Here is a 19,414-nt window from a genome sequence, read left to right as displayed (position 1 = left end):
CCAGGAGGTGCTCATCTATACATTCGCTGGTTCGCCATGTTGGCTGGAAAATTAGATTAGTATTAGTATTTTTAGTTAAATTTCTTATGCATTGTCGAAAAGTATTAGCTTTCATCTTAAATTATGTTAAGGTCCATTTGCATATACTTTCATGAGTGGAACCAGCCCAGCCCATATACCTGCTTCAGAAGCATATCAGCCGTCGTGCATGTTTATCTCTTTTATCACCATCCCTCTAATCTTCCCCCATCCCTCTCTCCCTCCCCTCCCCCCCCCCCCACCCCCCCCAAAATGCACTGCAGAATCTATCTCGTCTCGGATCTCAACTCCTAAAGAAGATTTCTGTAAGTGCTCCTTTATTTATTCATTTTATATTTTGAGAAACCGGCATGAAAGGTTGAGGTTACCATCTGGAATTCCCTTATTTAACATCAGTTGTCAATGGTGATTGTAAATTGTGTGCATTTACATGACTCAAAGCATGTTTCACTTGTACTTTTGTATTGGGTTCATGTGTCTTTGTCCAAACTGCACGAGCAGTTTGCAAATTTCTTAAAAGCAAATTTCATATAAGCAAAGTGGACATAAGCAAATTTCAAATCTATCAATCTCTTTATGCCTCTCCTTTTTTCTGTCCTCTTTTATCCTTTGTTTCTATCTCCATCTGTCTATCTGCTGTCTCTGCCTTTTTATCACTGAGCTGGCTGAGGGCTTGTATTTTAGGTCGGTCCATCTGAACACTCAACTCGAAAATGATTGGATGCATTTCATATTCAGCACATACTGTGCTTGGGCATGTGACACATCAAATTAATTTGGGATCGAAGCAAATATGGAAGTTTGGGAGTTTTAAATTTTTTTATATTTTATTGGAGATAGATTATATGATTGTTGGTGTGTATGTGCTTTTGGGAACTATTATTTATTTATATACACTTTACCGTCTCCACCACAGACATAACCTTTAATTATTTATTTCTTCAGATTTTCTTTACCCTCTCAATTACCTGCATACTACCTTGAATTATTTATTTATTTCCATACACTTTTCCATCTTAACAACTGGCATACACTTTACTACTGACGTAGTAAATGACCACCTTCAATTATTTTTTTGTGTACCTTTTAGTGTTATACTACATTCCAACTTAAATTATTTATTTATTTTATACACATTTTACATTCCCCATTACCATGACATACCACCTTGAATTATTTATTTACTCATACAGTTTCCAATTTACCATCTTCATGCCCTGCATATTTACTTATAGCTTTTTGTTTTGTTTTTGTTTATTTGTATACTTCGAGTTACTTATATACTGTACATACAGTCGTGGCCAAAAATATTGGCACTTGCACTTTTTTCAAATAATGTACCATTTCTTCCAGAAAATTGTTGAAATTAAATAATCTTTTGGTATCCACATATGTATTTCTTTGGTTTGCAGTGGAACAGAACTAAAAAAGCTGAAAAATATACTAAATCTAAGCTTATTTCACACACAAATCCTAAAATGGGCCGGAAAATATTATTGGTACCTTTTAGAAGTTGTTCGAAATAATGAGATTTCAAGCAGGTGGTTCTCCTTTACTTTGGAATTGAACTCACCTATGGTGAGTTGCAGGTGCCTGCAATATAAAAAATCACTCAATCAACCAGTTTAAACAGAGAAAAGGAGTCATTCTATTGTTTTATGTCACTGTGTGTACCACATTGAGCATGGAGAAAAGAAAGAAAACCAGATAATTATCTGAGGAGGTCAGAAACAAGCTTGTAGCCAAGCATGGACAATTTCAAGCCTACAAGTCCATCTCCAGAGACCTCGATGTTCCTGTGTCCACCGTATGCAATGTTATCAGGAAGTTTAAGGTCCATGGCACTGTAGCAAACCTCCCTGGACATGGCCGCAAGAGAAAACTTGATCGAAGATTGCAGTGAAGGATTGTTCGAATGGTGGAGAAAGCACCTCGATCAACTGCCAAACAGATTCAAGCTCACAGACACAAGGTACGACAGTTTCAACTCGCATCATCCGCCGCCAACTCAATCAAAGATGGTTTTATGGCAGGAGACCCAGAAGGACCCCACTGCTGAGAGAGAAACATAAAGCCCGACTTGAGTTTGCCAAAACACACCTGAACAAGCCAAAATCCTTCTGGAAGAATGTCCTGTGGACAGACGAGACCAAATTAGAGCTTTTTGGGAAAGCACATCATCTCTTTGTTTACAGAAAACAAAATGAAGCCTTCAAAGAAAAGAACACTTTCCCTACAATCAAACATGGAGGAGGTTCAGTGATGTTTTGGGGTTGCTGTGCTGCCTCTGGCACAGGGTGCCTTGAATGTGTGCATGGCATCATGAAATCAGGAGATTACCAAGGCATTTCGGAGCGCAATGTTCAACCCAGTGTCAGAAAGCTGGGTCTCTGTCGAAGGTCATGGGTCTTGCAGCAGGACAATGACCCCAAACACTCCTCTGCTGTCTCAACAATGGATGGAGGTCCTCAATGCCAAACAGGAAATCAGAGCTGTCTCCCTTGACATATCACATGCCTTCGATACGGTCTGGCACACAGCTCTGCTCACCAAACTCTCCTCCTAAGGTATCCATGGAAATCTCCACTCATGGCTTGCGGACTTCCTCTCTGGTTGTAGGTAACGTGTGGCCCTGAATGGATTTCTCTCATCTCCCCTTCCTGTTCTGGCTGGAGTTCCCCAAGGTAGTGTTCTGGGCCCTGTGCTATTTCTGGTCTTCATCAATGATCTCTCCGACTCTGGAAAATCCTCTCTATCTCTTTGCTGATGACTCCATTATCTGCCGCTCCATTCCTCATCCCTCAGATCGGCAGTCTGCAGCCTCCTCACTCTCTGTAGACATAGACAAAATCACAGACTGGTCAAGCAAGTGGAACTTGTCTTTCAATCCTGACAAATCCCACACTCTTACTATGTCTCTCCGAAAAGACCGACAGGAAAACCCTCCCATCTACTTTCTCAACAATCCTCTCCAAGAAGTTCTGTCGCTCAAGCTTTTGGGTCTCACTGTCTGCCATGATCTTTCTTGGGAAAACCACATTTCCAAGCTGGCCTCCAAAGCCAGTCGCCGACTGGGCATCCTCCGTCGTGCGAAGTCCTTCATTGGCACACCTGAACTCCTCACCACATACAAGGCTTTCATCCGCAGCTCAATGGAATACTGTTCCCCCCTCTGGGCCGGTGCTCCTGCCTCACACCTAACTCGGCTTCACGCTGTAGAAACCAAAGCTTTCAGACTCATTGGAATCTCCCGCGATGAAGCTAACTCCAAGGGCCTTTCACTCACTCACCGCAGGCAGGTTGGTGGTCTTTCTGTCTTCTACTGACTCCTCTCCGGCCTTGCTCCCCCAGCTCTCTCTGTGCTCTGTCCCCCTAATATTCCTAGAGGTCGCACAAGATCTGCCAGCAACCCTCTTATGGTTAAACTGCCAAAATCTAGGCTCTCTGCTCACCTTCACACTTTCATTCCCCTTTTCTCCCACCTCTGGAGCAAACTCCCCCACTCCCTTCAATCCCACTCCTCCCTCCAGGTCTTTAAAACAGCTGTTCACCACCATCTCTTATCTTCCCCCATCCAAAACCTTGATCTTTTCTACCCCCACTAATTTTCACCCCAGATACACTTTTTTTTTTTGGAAATTCCAACTTCTATCCTGGAAGTCCTTGCAGTGTTGATATGTTTGATACCTCTACCACCCCTCCCCCCAAGCCCTCCTTTATTTACCTCAAAGTTGTAATTTCGGTGCATATCAGAGTCTAATGTTTCATCTCAGTTGATAGGATTTTTACAGTTTTCAGCCTTCTGACACTTGCAGAACACAGAACATTTTACCGAAGCTTCTCGACAAGGGCACGTTACACGAGCGCATTTACCACAATGACACACCAGTATCTGCTACTTTAACCCTGGTGTTGGCTTAGCGGCTAGGGTGCCAGCTTAGGATCTTAGGATCCTAGGATCCTGGGTTCGAATCCCGGTCGATCGCTGAATTAACGCCAGGGGGGTTGACTCAGCCTGTCATCCTTCCGAGGTCGGCCAATTGAGTACCAGTTCACTGGTAATTCCCTGTTTGTCGTAAAAGGCGACAAACAGGGTTGGCGGCAGGAAGGGCATCCGGCCGTAAAACATTGCTTCAAAAAGGGGACCAACAAAAATAACAACAACCACGGTGCCCGAAAAAGGCCAACCCCCCACTTTGCGGGGAAAAATGGCCTCTAAAGGTGGTTTTATCTGCTACTTTGACCAAATATTGTTCTGCATTCTGAATCACTGCACAAGTTACTGGAGCGGTTGTGCCAAATCCTCGCAAGTGGATCTCAGAGTCAGCCTTGAGGGCTGCTTTCTTGGTGCCAATCTTGCTGGTGATATCACACCCTGTGAGGCTGTGTAGTGCTGGAAGGACTGCACAGAGATCAGGATCCAGCCGTGCATGCAGAATGTGAAGGGGTACATAACGGGTGGTGGTGCCTCTACCTGCCCGTACCCACAGTTCCTTCAGTCCCTCTTGAAGAAAGATTGGCATATAAAACAGTAAGGCAACTATCACATCTGTATCATTGGAGATAGCAACGCAGGTTTTGTAACCTGCCTGGAGACAATCAAGGATATGCATGGGTATGCATAGATCTGCCTCCTCAACTGTGCACTGCAGGTTCCGCATGTCATGTTCTGTACTATTGTGTATCTTTATGCACTGCCAGTCGTTACAGTCTATGCATAGCTGGCTGAGTATTGTCGGCTGTTCATGGCCTTGCGATGACTGTTCATGCACATAGTTATAGATTAGCTTCTCCAGCAGCACTTTGTTTTTGTTCGATGGCCAGAATGTTGCCATGTCCTTAGGAAGGGGGGGGTTGTCTGTTCAACCGTGCTCAGAACTACTGGAGTCACACTGCATCTCCGCAACCTTTCACTGTCTTTCACTGATGGATTGTCATTGTAAATGTCAAAGATGTAATCACATCTACCATAATTGTGGTACACATCCGTCATCTGTGTGAAGTTTGAAAGCAGATCAGAGAAATTTGCAAGTCCAGTGAGGGGCACTCTGCGAACTGCTGCCATGATATCTATAAAGAAGGCCGACTCAGGCTTGTGACGGGAGGAATAATCGTCAGACTTCAGTTTATCTTCAAGCTCACGAATAAGTTGACTCTTCTCAGGCTTGGTCATAAGCCCATCATCATCGAACAGCATGGGAGATGGCAAAACATCATACTTCAGAAGAGCTTCTGTGTTAAGACCTATATCTCGAGCGATTTCGATTGATTTGTCAGTCATGTTCATTTTTCTGATCACTTTCCTTGTTTTTGGGGATTGTTTCTGATTGATATTGTTACGGAACCCAACGTCGGCCTCGGTTCCCCTTTGAGGGGGGATTAGTCCCCTCGTTTGTTACTGACCGACGTGGTCCCTGAAGCTGCACCGCGACACCCGGGAAAGGCCGGTGCACAGCCCCGTTCGTGACCGCGGATAAGATGGTAATTTGCCGAGCGGATGGCAGCCGTGGCACGAACCGTTAACAAAGACTAACCCGATCCTGAACGTTGGCCAAATCGTGCCACAGGTATTCAATGGGGAAAAGACAAAGACGACGGATGTGAAGAAGAAGAAGACGAAGGCAAAAGGTTGGAAATACGACTATTATTTATTATTACTATTTACACAATGAAAGAAACCAAGGAAGAAGGAAGGATAATAAAATAATGTAGAAAGGGGGACGGACCAGAAGGACACAGTGCAATTTCTAGCTTATACAGACTTACTTATTACCCAGGACAGAACACACAAAACAAACTCACGTACACAAAAGGATGGAAGGACAGGAATCGTTTGGAGGGATGAGCAGGTGGAATCACAGGGCACAGCAAGCAGGTCCACTCCGGGCGGGAAGCGAGGAGCCGGCAGCTCCTTGTATTCGGCTTTACACCGCACACCGGCAGGGTCACTCGCTGCCCCGTCAGGGCTTCACGCGGCTGGTTGAAACGGGGCTGGTTGAAGCGGCTCTTTGTCAAAGGCTTTTCGTATCTCTGACGCAACCCTTACTTGTCAAAGGCTTTTCTTATCTCTGACGCAACTCTTTCTTGTCAAAGGCTTTTCGTATCTCTCACGCAACCACCACTCAAAGGCTTCCGCGCATGCTTATATCTCCCTCGGGCGATCAAGCCGCCGGCCTCCAGGACACGCCCATCGGTGAGGTCGCCTCGGCCCTGATTGGTTGCCTCGGGCTCACCGATCCCGCCCTTAGAGGAGGCGTTGGCAACGCCACGCCTTGTTCCCGGCGCTGGGCCAACTCCTCCCAACTTCGGCTCCGAGATGACCTCGTGGCTAATGGAGTCTTGCAGCGAAAACAACAACCCACAGCTGCAGCAGAATTCAGCGAACCACTCAATGCAGTTAGCAATTGAGGAAAGGGGAATCCATGGAGGTTCTGGGGAAATTGAAAGGGGATACTACCTTGTTTCACTTCAGTGCAATGCAGTATTAGTTAATGGACGACATAGCCTTAACCTAATACACACAATAAGGAAATAACTACCAACAAGGAGGAAATCTATGATTGGCTAACGTGATTGTATATGACCTAACTAAGGGACGCCCTATGACCTTTATACACAACAACTGGAGGAAGGAGGGTGATAGCTTACAATTTATTACACAAAAAAAAACACAATTCTCATATCCACAACAATATCATAGTTTTGATGTTCGTTCTGTGAATAGTGTCATTCAGTTTCAAGGTTTTGTTGATCATCCTTTCACTGTGGAATGCCTCATATTTCTTAATAGTTATGGGCGCCACGTTGGATTTATAGGTTACCTGAATATACTCAAGAAGATTTTTGCTGGTCTCGGTGAACCACTGTATTATTACACCACTGTATTATTATACTCTTATCATTGGATTCCTTGGCCTTAAATGCATGAGTATAGCCACCAACATCAAGCGTCTATGTGTTTTGATGACTGATATATGGACAACTGTGATTTTGAATGCCGGCCATTTTGAAATTCAAGATGGCTACCGCAAACGAAGGAGCCAATGTAATTGTTATTGGTCTTATTGAGTTCCTTGACTCTGAAAACATAGTTTTAGGCACCAATATCATGTCTCGATGAGTCTCACAGACCAAGATATGGTCAAAAGTAATACTTATGGCGGCCATTTTGAAAAGCGCCCTCTGCAGCAAAATCGATACAGATTTGGGCTTGTCACCCAAATTTTTTTGAAAGGTCTTGGTATGTACAACAATATAATCATGGGTGACTTTGTACTTTTGCGATGGCCACGAACTCCCCCCTAGAGCTTACACTATTAGCTCTTTCACGAGCCTCGATCTTGTATACAAAAAAAAACAAAAAACACTTCAAAAAGCACCCAAGAATGGTTCAAGACAAAACACTGGACTGTTCTGAAGTGGCCAGCAATGAGTCCAGATCTAAATCCCATTGAAGACCTGTGGGTAGATCTGAAAACAGCAGTTGGGAGAAGGTACCCTTCAAATTTGGGAGAACTGGAGCAGTTTGCACAAGAAGATTGGACCAAACTGCCAGTAGAGAGGTTTAGGAAGCTCATTCAATGGCCATAGGAAGCGCTTGACTGCAGTTATTTTGTCCAAAGGCCGTGCTACCAAATATGCTTGGTGCTACCAAGTCGAGGTGTCAATAATTTTGTCAATGCCATTTCTTTTTATTTTCTGATTTAAAAGGATATATTAAGTTCTGAATAAAAACAAAGGTTCTGTAATATTAACAGTGAAATAAAGAATTGTGAAGACCAAATACTTTTGTCAATTTCAACTTATTTTTAGAGAAAGTTGTGAGTTATTTGAAAAAAGTGCAAGGGTGCCAATATTTTTGGGCACGACTGTATGTATGTATATGTGTATATGTATATATATATATATATTGTTGCGGAGATGAGGACTGTATTTTTTTGATGGTGTGCTGTACTATTATTACTATTGTTTATTCTGCGCCCCCCTACCTCCGGAGCTGTGTAAAGGTGAAAGGGCATCCCATAATTAGTCCACAAGCATACACATCAGCCAAGTAATAGAATACCCCTGTTGATAGTTATCTCTTATTCTGTGTTTTAGAGTAAGGCTGTGTCTCCCATTAATTGAAGTACTCCATTGCACCAGTGAAAGAGAATAGATCCCCTTTCCTTCCCATCCCCAAAATCTCCATTTCCTTTTACACCCCCTTCCGTCATTGCCGGGCCTCGATTGCCGAATTACCTCCCCTCCAATAACCGTCATTGAACCTGTGCTCTCGTCGGAGAAGAAAGGCGTGCCCGCCCGTCGTCATCAAGGGCGGAGCCAGAGGGTCGCGCGACCAACCAGGGCCGAGGTGAGCACCCCAATGGGCGTGTCCAAAAGGCCGGCGGCTTAATCGCCGGAGGCGTTATAAAGGCGCGCACGCAGGAAGCAAGTGAGTTGGTCCCCAAGAGAGAGAGTCGTGAAGAGTCAGTCAGTGGAGTCGGTGGTCAGTTGGTTGCGGTGAGGAGTCGGTGGTGGCGGTCAGTGGTTGCGTTGGTTGCGGTGAGGAGTCGGTGGTGAGGAGTGAGTGAACCAAGAAAGAGTTGAGGGTTTGGACCAGACGCGTCAGACAAGTCCTGGGAAGGCAGCGGAGGCCACAGCAGCCAAAACGGCGGCTGCTAAACGCGCCGGTTGTGCTGCGGGACCCCCTTGTACCTCCCTCTCCCTCCAGCCATCCACCTCCTGCCTTTCCATCCTTCTTGTGTACGTGAGTTTGTTCTGTTTGTTCTGTCCTGGGTTAATTAAGTCTGTATAAGCTAGTATTTTCCCTGTGTCACCTGCGTCTTATGTGCTTGTAAATAAACGTGACTGCTTTCTTTTTGCTTGTGTGTAAATAGTCAATAAATTCAGTAGTATTTCCAAACCTTTCTTTGCCTTCGTTTTCCTCTTTGCATTCGTCGTTTTTGTCTTTTCCCTCATTGAGCAGCTGCGGTGCGATCCGGCCAACGTTTGGGTGGAATCGGGTGAGTCGGGGATCCTGTTAGGTCGCGGTAATACACCACCGCTCGGTCAATATAACATCTGTCCGCGATCTGTAACAATATATATATATATATATATATATATATATATATATATATATATATATATATATATATATGATGTCAGTGGGGTAGGGCATATATAGATCCAGGTAGATCTGCATAGGTAGGTGCTTTGACTGTCGTGATGGGGGACCCCACATGTAATTTCTGTTTAGGCGGTTTGTTCGGAATAAGTGTTATTCGTCCCCGTCCCAAGGGGGTGGGGCTTGTTAACTAGATTAGGGCATAAGGATAAAATTCCCTTGTACGTCATTCCCTCTGTGATCATCCCATTGTCCCGTATGGCAATGCACATAGACACGTAGATTAGGAATACCACCATTAAAAGCACCACACATAGCAAATAATAATAATAAAACCTGACCGGAAGAACAGACCGGAAGCACCCACGCATTACCCTGACTTGAAGACAAACATTGCCCAGGCAGGCTGAGGCCACGCCCACCTCGCGATGGATTGGTAGAAGGGTTTGATGGGCAGATCACACGACTGGTCGAGAGGGCCGGTGACGTCAGACGAGGAACAAAACGACTGGTGAGCCGGCATTTTACCCCTCTTGTTCTGGATGCGATAGCAAGTGGTCGAGACCGACATATTCTCTATTCTCCTTGGCACTGTCGCTTTGGACTGTCTCTTGCGCTTGGACCTTCTCTTGCCTTCGGACTTTGGTGGAGAGACGGAGCACCGACGATTCTCCTCCCCTGTGTTCACGTACGAGCGAGGCTTGCCGTTGGAGCATGACGAGCCAGGCGCGAGCGAGGCGCTCGGTGAAGCCTAACGGCGCGCGAACAGGGGCGCATCGAGGCCTGCTTTCTGCCAACACCGGAGCCGCGTCGGACGGCATGCTCGAGCCAGATGATCCCTGACACGCTGCAGCCAGACAGAGATAAGCCACACCACACAGAACACAACGGTTCTTTGATTAATTCTTCCCCTGTACTTGTTTTTGAAGTGAGGTGTGTGGGATCCCAACTTAGGACATTTAATTACCGGCGCGTTCTTTGTTATCGTATTCCGTAAAATAAATATTCCTTTTGTACATTTTACATCCGTCTCGGGTTGAATTGATTTGCAGGGTGTAGATGCCTACGCGTGGGACCAACAGGTAAATCTACCGCTTCTCCTTCTTCCCTTTTCCTTCCCGTGCTTGTATAGTGAAATCCGAATTTGATCATCGCCTCGAAGTAAGCTCGATTGCTATTCGTGATTTCCCGGTCTTAACCGAGGGAAATCACGTGACAATATATACATACATATATATACATATATATATATATACATATATATATATATAATATATATATATATATATATATATATATGTTGTTGTTTCCTTTGTGTATTCCCCACCTCGAATGGCCTTCTAGTTTTGTGGTGGGCAATATCCCATAAAAAAAAGCATACATAAAATCATTAGGGGAGGGGAAGAACCTCTTCTTGCAGGTTACTGTGTTTCTTCCTTTTTCTCCTTATCTCTTTTCTTGTTCTCTCATTCCATTCGTTATTGTGTCCACCTGTTGTCCCACTGCCCTACAGTCAGTACATTGCTCTTTGCTCTTCTGTTGCATCTCTTCCTTGAGTCAAGATTTGTGAACAAAAATGAAGCGAGAGAAATGAATGACACGGTGTGTCATATATATATACATATATATATATATATATATATATATATATATATACATATATATATATATATATATATACATACATACATACATACATACATACATACATATATATATATATATATATATATATATATATATACAGTATATATATATAAATATAATATATATATATATATATAGATAGATATATATATATATTGTTACGGATCTCACGCGTCGGCCTTTTCCCCTTACCAAGAGGGGGTTAATCCCCTTGTCTGTTACTGACCGACGTGATCCTGAAGTTACCCCGTTCCTTCCGGTCGGTATTAGGTAGGGTTGCTGGTCAATTTGGTCCTGTTACCTAATTACCAACACCGACCGTGAAGCAAGGAGATAACCTCCCACCCGAGCCGCAGCGTTAGTGGATACACCGAGCGAAGCGAGCCGCGACTCGGCCGTTAACAATGACTAAACCCGATTCTGAGCGGTTCCTATTCGTGCCACGTTTACCCAATGAGAGAAAAGACGAACGCGATCGGACAAGAGGAAACCAGAAAATAGGAAGAACAAAGATGGGTTTATTAATTATTCACAAGAAGGAGAAGAGGAAACGAAAGGAATATACAGATAGGAAGAGGAAGAAGCAGCACACAGGGCAGTCTTAAAACAGTCTTATCCTTAATACCCCAGACAAACGTACACACTCACACGGGGATTGTAGATGGTGGATGGTCAGGTAGAGGGTCCGGCGATGGGGTCCAGGCTCCAGTCGACTCCGGTCCAGGCTCCGGTCCAGCTGGTAAAACCCGGCAGGCAGCTCCACGTGTAGTTGAGCGTGACCGGACGGTGTTATATAGCGGGGGGACGGGGGGGGGGACGCTGGTGTCCTGCGTACGTAATATTTGCACGATCGTGCTAAACGCCCTTCTCTTCAAAGTCCTCCTTTGATAAAGGTGCGCTCTCCCAATTGTCCAATGCAACGCGCGTTTCCCAGCGAGCCCTTAACAAGCGCTGCCGTATCTCTCCAACAAGCGCACCTCCAACAAGTCCCTTTCAGATCCAACCTTCCACTCGAGTGCTTCGCGAGAGTCCTGTGAAAGGGCTTTGCGTTTGCGCTTATATAACTCGACCAGCGATCACTCTGCGAGCTCAAAAGCCACGCCTATCGGCGATGTCACCTCAGCCCTGGTTGGCTGGTGAGGGCTTACCGGCCACGCCTTGACGACTGGATGACGTGGCCACACCTTCTTCTTGGCGTTCCGCCCCCTTTCTCGGGTCTCACCACGTGGCTTATGGCGGCGTTTGGACGGAAGCCCAGCGAGGCTGCGAACGCTGCTGGCAGAGGTGCGTAACAATTTGGGAGGCCCATGGGCAGACTGGATGGCGCGTAATGGCGTCGCTTGGAGAGGGAGGTTGCAAACCGAACGGAATGGGGCCTACTTCTTATTTGATTGACACAACGCAGATTCAACTATTGGAAACACGGCCTTATCTAAAACACATACTAATTAAATAACTGGAATCCTATGGTGGCCTACGTGTTGCTTGTGGACTAACTAGGGGTGCTACCTTTAACCTTTAATGATGTTGAATTTATTTACACAAGTGAGGGTTCTCAAAACCGCAACAACAACAAAAAAAAAATATATATATATATATGTAATATATATAATATATATATATATATATATATATATTATATATACAGTCACGTGAAAAAGTACAGTACACCCCATGTAAAGTTTTGACTTTTCAACATATTTCAACATACAGCTATTTGATCTTCATTTCAACAATATTGATAGATAAAGGTGATATAATATAACAATTATCATGAAACATTTACATTTTGTAGTCCATTGTATAATTTAAATCAACATAAATGCAAATTTCGCATGTGGAAAAATTAAGTACACCCCTACATTTATCACTACTTCAAATACCTAAAATTAGAATCGGGTGTACCAGCTCAGGTGCAAATGATTAGAACATCGTTAGAGAGGATCTTGGAGGAACCTGTCTTATTTAAACCTCAGACATTTAGTTTGGTTTGCTCTATGTTGTTGAAGTGTGCGGCATCACCATGCCTGGATCAAAAGAGCTCTCTGGGGCCTTCAGAAAGAAGGTTACAGATGCCTACGAGTCTGGGAAGGGATTTAAAAAGATCTCCACACAATTTGAAATCAATCATTCAACTGTCCGGAAGATCATCTACAAGTGGAGAAGATTCCAAACAACTGCCAACTTGTTCAGGCCAGGCCGCCCCAGCAAGTTCAGCCCGAGAGAAGACCGCAAGATGCTGAAAGAAGTCTCGAAGAACCCCAGAATGTCATCACGGGACCAACAGGTAGCTCTTGCCATTGTTGATGTTAAAGTGCACCAGTCTACCATTAGAAAGAGGCTGTACAAATTTGATCTACATGGGAGGTGTGCCAGGAACCTCTGCTGTCCAGAAAGAACATCAGGGCAAGACTAAAGTTTGCCAATGAACACCGAGGCAAAGACCAGCACTTCTGGAACAATGCGCTTTGGACAGGATGAGTCAAAGGTAGAGCAATTTGGCCACAGTACCAGAAGACATGTTTAGCGAAACCAAAGACAGCATTTGACCACAGGAACCTGATACCAACTGTAAAGCATGGTGGTGGAAATATTTTGGTTTGGGGCAGCTTTGCTGCTCACCATCACAGCGGCCTGGGCAGCTCACCATCATATAATCCACTTTGAATTCTTCATTGTACCAGATGGTGCTTGAGGATAATGTGAGGCCATCTGTCAGAAAGTTGAAGCTCAACCGAGAGGTGGACCTTGCAACATGACAATGACCCTAAACATACCAGTAAATCCACCAAGGAATGGTTGTAAAGAAAGAAATGGAGGGTTCTGGAATGGCCAAGTCAAAGCTCGGATCTAAATCCCATGGAGATGTTGTGGGGGGATTTGAAACGAGCTGTGCATGCAAGAAACCCCTCAAACATCGCACAGCTGAAATAATTTTGTATGGAGGAGTGGGCAAAAATTTCTCCCAGTCGATGTCAGAGACTGGTAGACAGTTATAAGAAACGCCTACTTGAGGTTGTTTCTGCCAAATTGGGCAATACCACCAATTAGAGCCAAGGGTGGACTTACTTTTTCCACAGAAGGAAATGGCATCTCTGTTAATTTTTTGTTGAATAAATTATTGCAAAGTCAATTTTACATTGTTTTTTGTTCAATTAGATCACCTTTATCTATCGATACTCTTTGAATGAAGATCAAATATTGATATGTCCACATATGTTAAAAAGATTTTAAAAACATTTCATGGGGTGTACTTACTTTTTCACGTGACTGTATATATATATATATATATATATATATATATATATATATATATATATATATATATATATATATATATATATATATATATATATATATATATATATATATATATATATATATATATATATATATATATATATATATATATATATATATACTGTATATCCAAATATATGTGCAGTTCTCCAGCTTTCAATGAGCGCAAGTAATGACGTCACTGCCATGTACATACGCTCTGCCTGTCAAGCTCTCAAGAGAACCCTCTGACGTCATTACTTGCGCTCATTGAAAGCTGGAGAACTGCACATATATTTGGATTGGTTTGCTCCCGGCTGCATCCAGGGGATTCCATATAATGAGTGGATACCAGAGGTAATGTGCCATGTGGCAGATGGCACTTATCGCTCCCATTAAGGTACAGCATAGCTGGATAGGATACCTTAATGGCGGTTCACCACTGATGGTATGAAATCGCAAAGTGACTGGTATATAACCGAAAGGTTTTCAGAGTCATAAGTGTATGCAGTACTCACTGCGTTGCCCTGATGAGCCCCAAAAGGGCGAAACCAGGTCGGTAACTGTGAGTTTTACATACACTTATGACAGTATCTGAACTAAGATCAAAAATTCTGCTCTGTCAGAGGGTTCTCTTGAGAGCTTGACAGGCAGAGCGTATGTACATGGCAGTGACGTCATTACTTGCGCTCATTGAAAGCTGGAGAACTGCACATATATTTGGATTGGTTTGCTCCCGGCTGCATCCAGGGGATTCCATATAATGAGTGGATACCAGAGGTAATGTGCCATGTGGCAGATGGCACTTATCGCTCCCATTAAGGTACAGCATAGCTGGATGGGATACCTTAATGGCGGTTCACCACTGATGGTATGAAATCGCAAAGTGACTGATATATATATATATATATATATATATATATATATATATATTGTTACGGTCCGCGGATTAGGATGTTATTTTACCGAGCGGTGGTGTTGCCGCGGCCGAACAGTGCTTCCCTGATTAAAACCCGATTTGCCCCAAACTTTGGCCGTATCGCACCGCAGCTGCTCAATATGGAAAACTCTAAAGTGACCGAATGTAAAGAGGAAGAAGACGTACAGAAGAGTAACTGGGTTTATTATTTACACACATATAAGCAAGAAGAAAGCAGTCACGTTTATTTACAGGGACATGAGACGCAGGTGACACAGTGAAATCTTTAGCTTATACAGACTTATTGTTACTACCCAGGACAGCACGAACAGAACAAACTCACGTACGCAAATGGATGGAAATTGCAGGCAGGAATGACAGGAGGTGGGTGGCCGGAGGAAGGCACGGAGCTGGCTGGAGTTTGATCCCGCACGGGACGTCGGGCTGGACCTCGACGGCCGCCGATGCCACCGATCCTGTCGTGTGCACGGGGTAGCGGGTCGGAGCTGCTTGGTGGAGCCAAGCCAACGCTGCTGGTGGGGGGTCTGGCGTGACGGGTTCTCTCTCCCTTTCTCACTAACTCCAGGACTCTTTCTCTCTTGCTTAGTCCAACTCTTCCTCACCACCGACAACTCAACGCAACCCCTCCACTCTACCCAAACACTGACCACCACTGACGAGTGACGACCAACCCAGCTCTGACCAAAGAAACCACACACTCCGCTCTTGTCGTAGCTCATCCCGTAAAAGCCCATCTGCCTCTTGGGGAACGCCCTGCCGTGGGTTATATAGGCCCCGCCCCTCAACCTTTGCGAACCTCCCCCAAACGTTCTCTCTCCGCCCTCTTAAGCCAAACCCCTTGTTCATGGTTGGTCGAGTGGGGCTGGCTCACTCCTCCCCTCTATGATGAGGTGGAGACACGCCTTTCTTCCCCAACCCTGCCTCGTGGCCAATGGTGGTTGAAGAGAAAACCGCCCAAAATGCAGTTGGCCATCGAACCGAAATGAAAGGGGACCTATTCTTATTTCACTTGGTACAATGGAGTATTTAAGTTAATGGGAGACACAGCCTTACCCTAAGACACATAATAAGATATAAGCTATCGAACAGGGGTATTCTATGGTTGGCTGACGTGGATGCTTTATGGACTAATTACCGAGACGCCCTTTCTATCTTTACACAACTCCGGAGGCAGGAGGCGCAGAATAAACAATAATAATAATAATAAAACACACAATAAAAAAAATACAGTCCTCATATCTGCAACAATATATATATATATATATATATATATATATATATATATATATATATATACACACAAAGAATTAAGTTAAGCACCCCCCCGTTTTTTTACAACCTCGCACATTACAAGTTTGTTGTCGTCAAAACAGTGTAATATACCCATGATATTGCTATATTTTCTGGAGAAGTGATATTATGGTCACATAAAAACATAACAATCATGCCGTTTTCAATATTTTATTCTGAATAATTTAAGGTGAAATTTTTTGGGAATTTTAGGCATATTTTCACCTCAATTTAAGTATGGAGCTATAGGTCCATCACGGACAGTGTGGATGACGTTTATGTTTTCTAACGTACAGTCATTGTTCTGAGAAGACCTCTAGCGATCTTTGCGTCAATAACGTGTGTAGGACCCACGTGATCGGATGGAGCAAGGTGCTGTGACAACCATCCCCTGGCCTGCGTACAGTCCTGACCTGAACCCCCTCGAGCACGTTTGGGACATGTTGGGACGACAAATTGCGAAGATGGTCCCTCCAATAGCCAATCTGGATGAATTGGAACGTGCATTACATCGGGAATGGAACAACCTGCCACAGCAACGCATACGACGGCTTACAGGGTCTATGAGACGTAGGGTTGAGTCAGTGATCCGATCACGTGGGTCCTACACACGTTATTGACGCAAAGATCGCTAGAGGTCTTCTCAGAACAATGACTGTACGTTAGAAAACATAAACGTCATCCACACTGTCCGTGATGGACCTATAGCTCCATACTTAAATTGAGGTGAAAATATGCCTAAAATTCCCAACAAATTTCACCTTAAATTATTCAGAATAAAATATTGAAAACGGCATGATTGTTATGTTTTTATGTGACCATAATATCACTTCTCCAGAAAATATAGCAATATCATGGGTATATTACACTGTTTTGACGACAACAAACTTGTAATGTGCGAGGTTGTAAAAAAACGGGGGGGTGCTTAACTTAATTCTTTGTGTATATATATATATTGTTGTGGATATGAGGACTGTATATTTTTTGGATTGTGTGCTGTACTATTGTGATTATTGTTTATTCTGTGCCCCCTGCCTCCGGAGCTGTGTAAAGACCAAAAGGGCGTCCCATAGTCCACAAGCATACACGTCAGCCAAGTAATAGAATATACCTGTTGATAGTTATCTCTTATTCTGTGTATTAGTGTAAGGCTGTGTCTTCCATTAATTGAAATACTCCATTGCACCAGTGAAAGAGAATAGATTCCCTTTCCTTCCCATCCCCAAAACCTCCATTTCCATATTACATCCCCTCTCGTCACCGCTGAGCCCTCGATTGCCCATATTACCTCCGATCCAATTGCCGCCATTGACCACGAGGCAGGGTTGGGGGAAGGAAGGCGTTTCCCCACCTCGTCAGAGAGGGGAGGAGTGAACCAGCCCCGCTCGACCAACCATGAGCCAGGGGTTTGGCTACAGAGGGCGGAGGAAGAGCGGTCGGGGAGGTTCGCAAAGGTTGAGGGGCGGGGGCCTATATAACCCAAGGCAGGGCGTGTCCAAGAGAGAGATGCGTTTTTACAGAGTCGAGCTTGGAAGCAGAAACGGAGATGCACTTTTGAGCCGAGACAAGGAGGGTCACAAAGAGCTGAGTTGGTCGTCAGTGGTTGCGTTCAGTGGTTGCGTTCAGTGATTGCGTTGAGGGGTTGCGTTGGAGACGGAGTGGTTGGACCAAACAACAGAAGAGAGGAGAGAACCCGTCACGCCAGACCCCCCACCAGCGCGTCGGCTCTGACCGTGATCCGACCCGTGATCCGACCCGTGACCCGACCCGTGATCCGACCCGTGATCCCACGCACACGACAGGATCGGAGGCATCAGCGGCCGTCGAGGTCCCGCCCGACGTCCCGTGCAGGATCAAGCTCCAGCCAGCTCCGTGCCGTCCTCCCCCTCCAGCCACGCACCGCCTTCCAGCCAATCCACTCTGCAATTCCCCGTGTGAGTCGTCTTTGTTTGTTTTGTCCTGGGTAGTTAATTAAGTCTGTATAAGCTAGTATTTTCCCTGTGTCACCTGCGTCTTATGTGCTTGTAAATAAACTTGATTGCTCCTTTTTGCTTGTGTGTGTAAATAATAAACCCCATTACTCGTCTGTACGTCTTCTCGTTTTAATTCCTTTTCCTCTTACATTGCGTCGCTTTTGTCTTTTCCCTCATTGAGCAGCTAGGGTGCGATACGGCCAAAGTCTGGGTGAATCGGGTGAGTTTTGTTAGGTCGCGGTCTTACACCACCGCTCGGTCTATAACATCCAAACCGCGATCTATAACAATTGGTTGTCAGGAGTTGGATTCGAACCTGGGACTAAATTTATTTAGCCCAAATTTTGGAACACCAATTGTACTATTAGTATAACAATTGGTGTCTGGGAGTGAGATTCGGGGCCCGAACCAAATTTTTAAAACATCTAGAAAAAAAATTTTGGTCAAAATTACGAGCTGCCGAAATTTGTTTTTTTTTAAAGCAAAACCCGAATTTTGAAATCGCGCCATGGCTGTTCAAGGCGACGGGATGCCGTTGGGAGAGATAGACGGGGTAGAATCGACCCAGGACTTAGGAAAAAAAATGGTGGAGGAGAGTAAAGAAGGTGCGGTTGAGGGTGTATCAGGTGCACAAAATGGCGTCCTCACGCATGTGGGTGTAGCGGCACCAAATTTTGCCGCGCCCTTTGTACCAACGGTGGAAGACATGCAATTAATTATGGCTGAAATGGAGGCCCTTTTGGACAGGAACAGGGAGCGATTGTTAAACCAAATGGAAGCTGACAGTGAGCGATTGTTAAACCAAATGGAAGCTGACAGTGAGCGATTGTTAAACAAATTGGGAAACCAAAAGGAAGCAATAACGAACAAATTGGGAAACCAAAAGGAAGCAATAACGAACAAATTGGGAAACCAAATTGAAGAAATAACGAACGGAATGAGGGCCGATAGGGAGGAAGGGGAGCAGAGGGACAGAGACCGCAAGTTGGGCGAAAGGGTCCCAGGGGTGCACGAGGAGGTAACGCGAGTCGAAAAGCGCTGGTTGAGCGAAGCGGAGGAAAGCACGGGTACAATGACGGGGGTAGAAATCGCGACCCGGGGCTTGGAAAAGCCGGCGACCGATGAGGTAGAGGGAAT

The 19,414-nt window shown here is 44.7% G+C and overlaps 1 protein-coding gene across 2 annotated transcripts in view; it reads left to right on the top strand.

Moving 5' to 3' along the window:
* The window catches only part of LOC137432063 (papilin), a 200,703-nt gene that overhangs the window by 132,150 nt on the left and 49,139 nt on the right, over nt 1-19,414 (top strand). For both annotated transcript variants that reach the window (XM_068123806.2, XM_068123801.2), the window contains exon 8: nt 303-344. In XM_068123806.2, the coding sequence (XP_067979907.2) occupies nt 303-344 (42 nt within the window). The remainder of the gene's footprint in view (nt 1-302; nt 345-19,414) is intronic.

This window comes from Myxine glutinosa, chromosome 1, assembly GCF_964187855.1.
Source record: "Myxine glutinosa chromosome 1, kmMyxGlut1.1, whole genome shotgun sequence".
NCBI lineage: Eukaryota > Metazoa > Chordata > Myxini > Myxiniformes > Myxinidae > Myxine > Myxine glutinosa.
The sequence above is the reverse complement of the archived record's forward strand: the minus strand, read 5'-3'. Positions and strand labels throughout refer to the sequence as shown.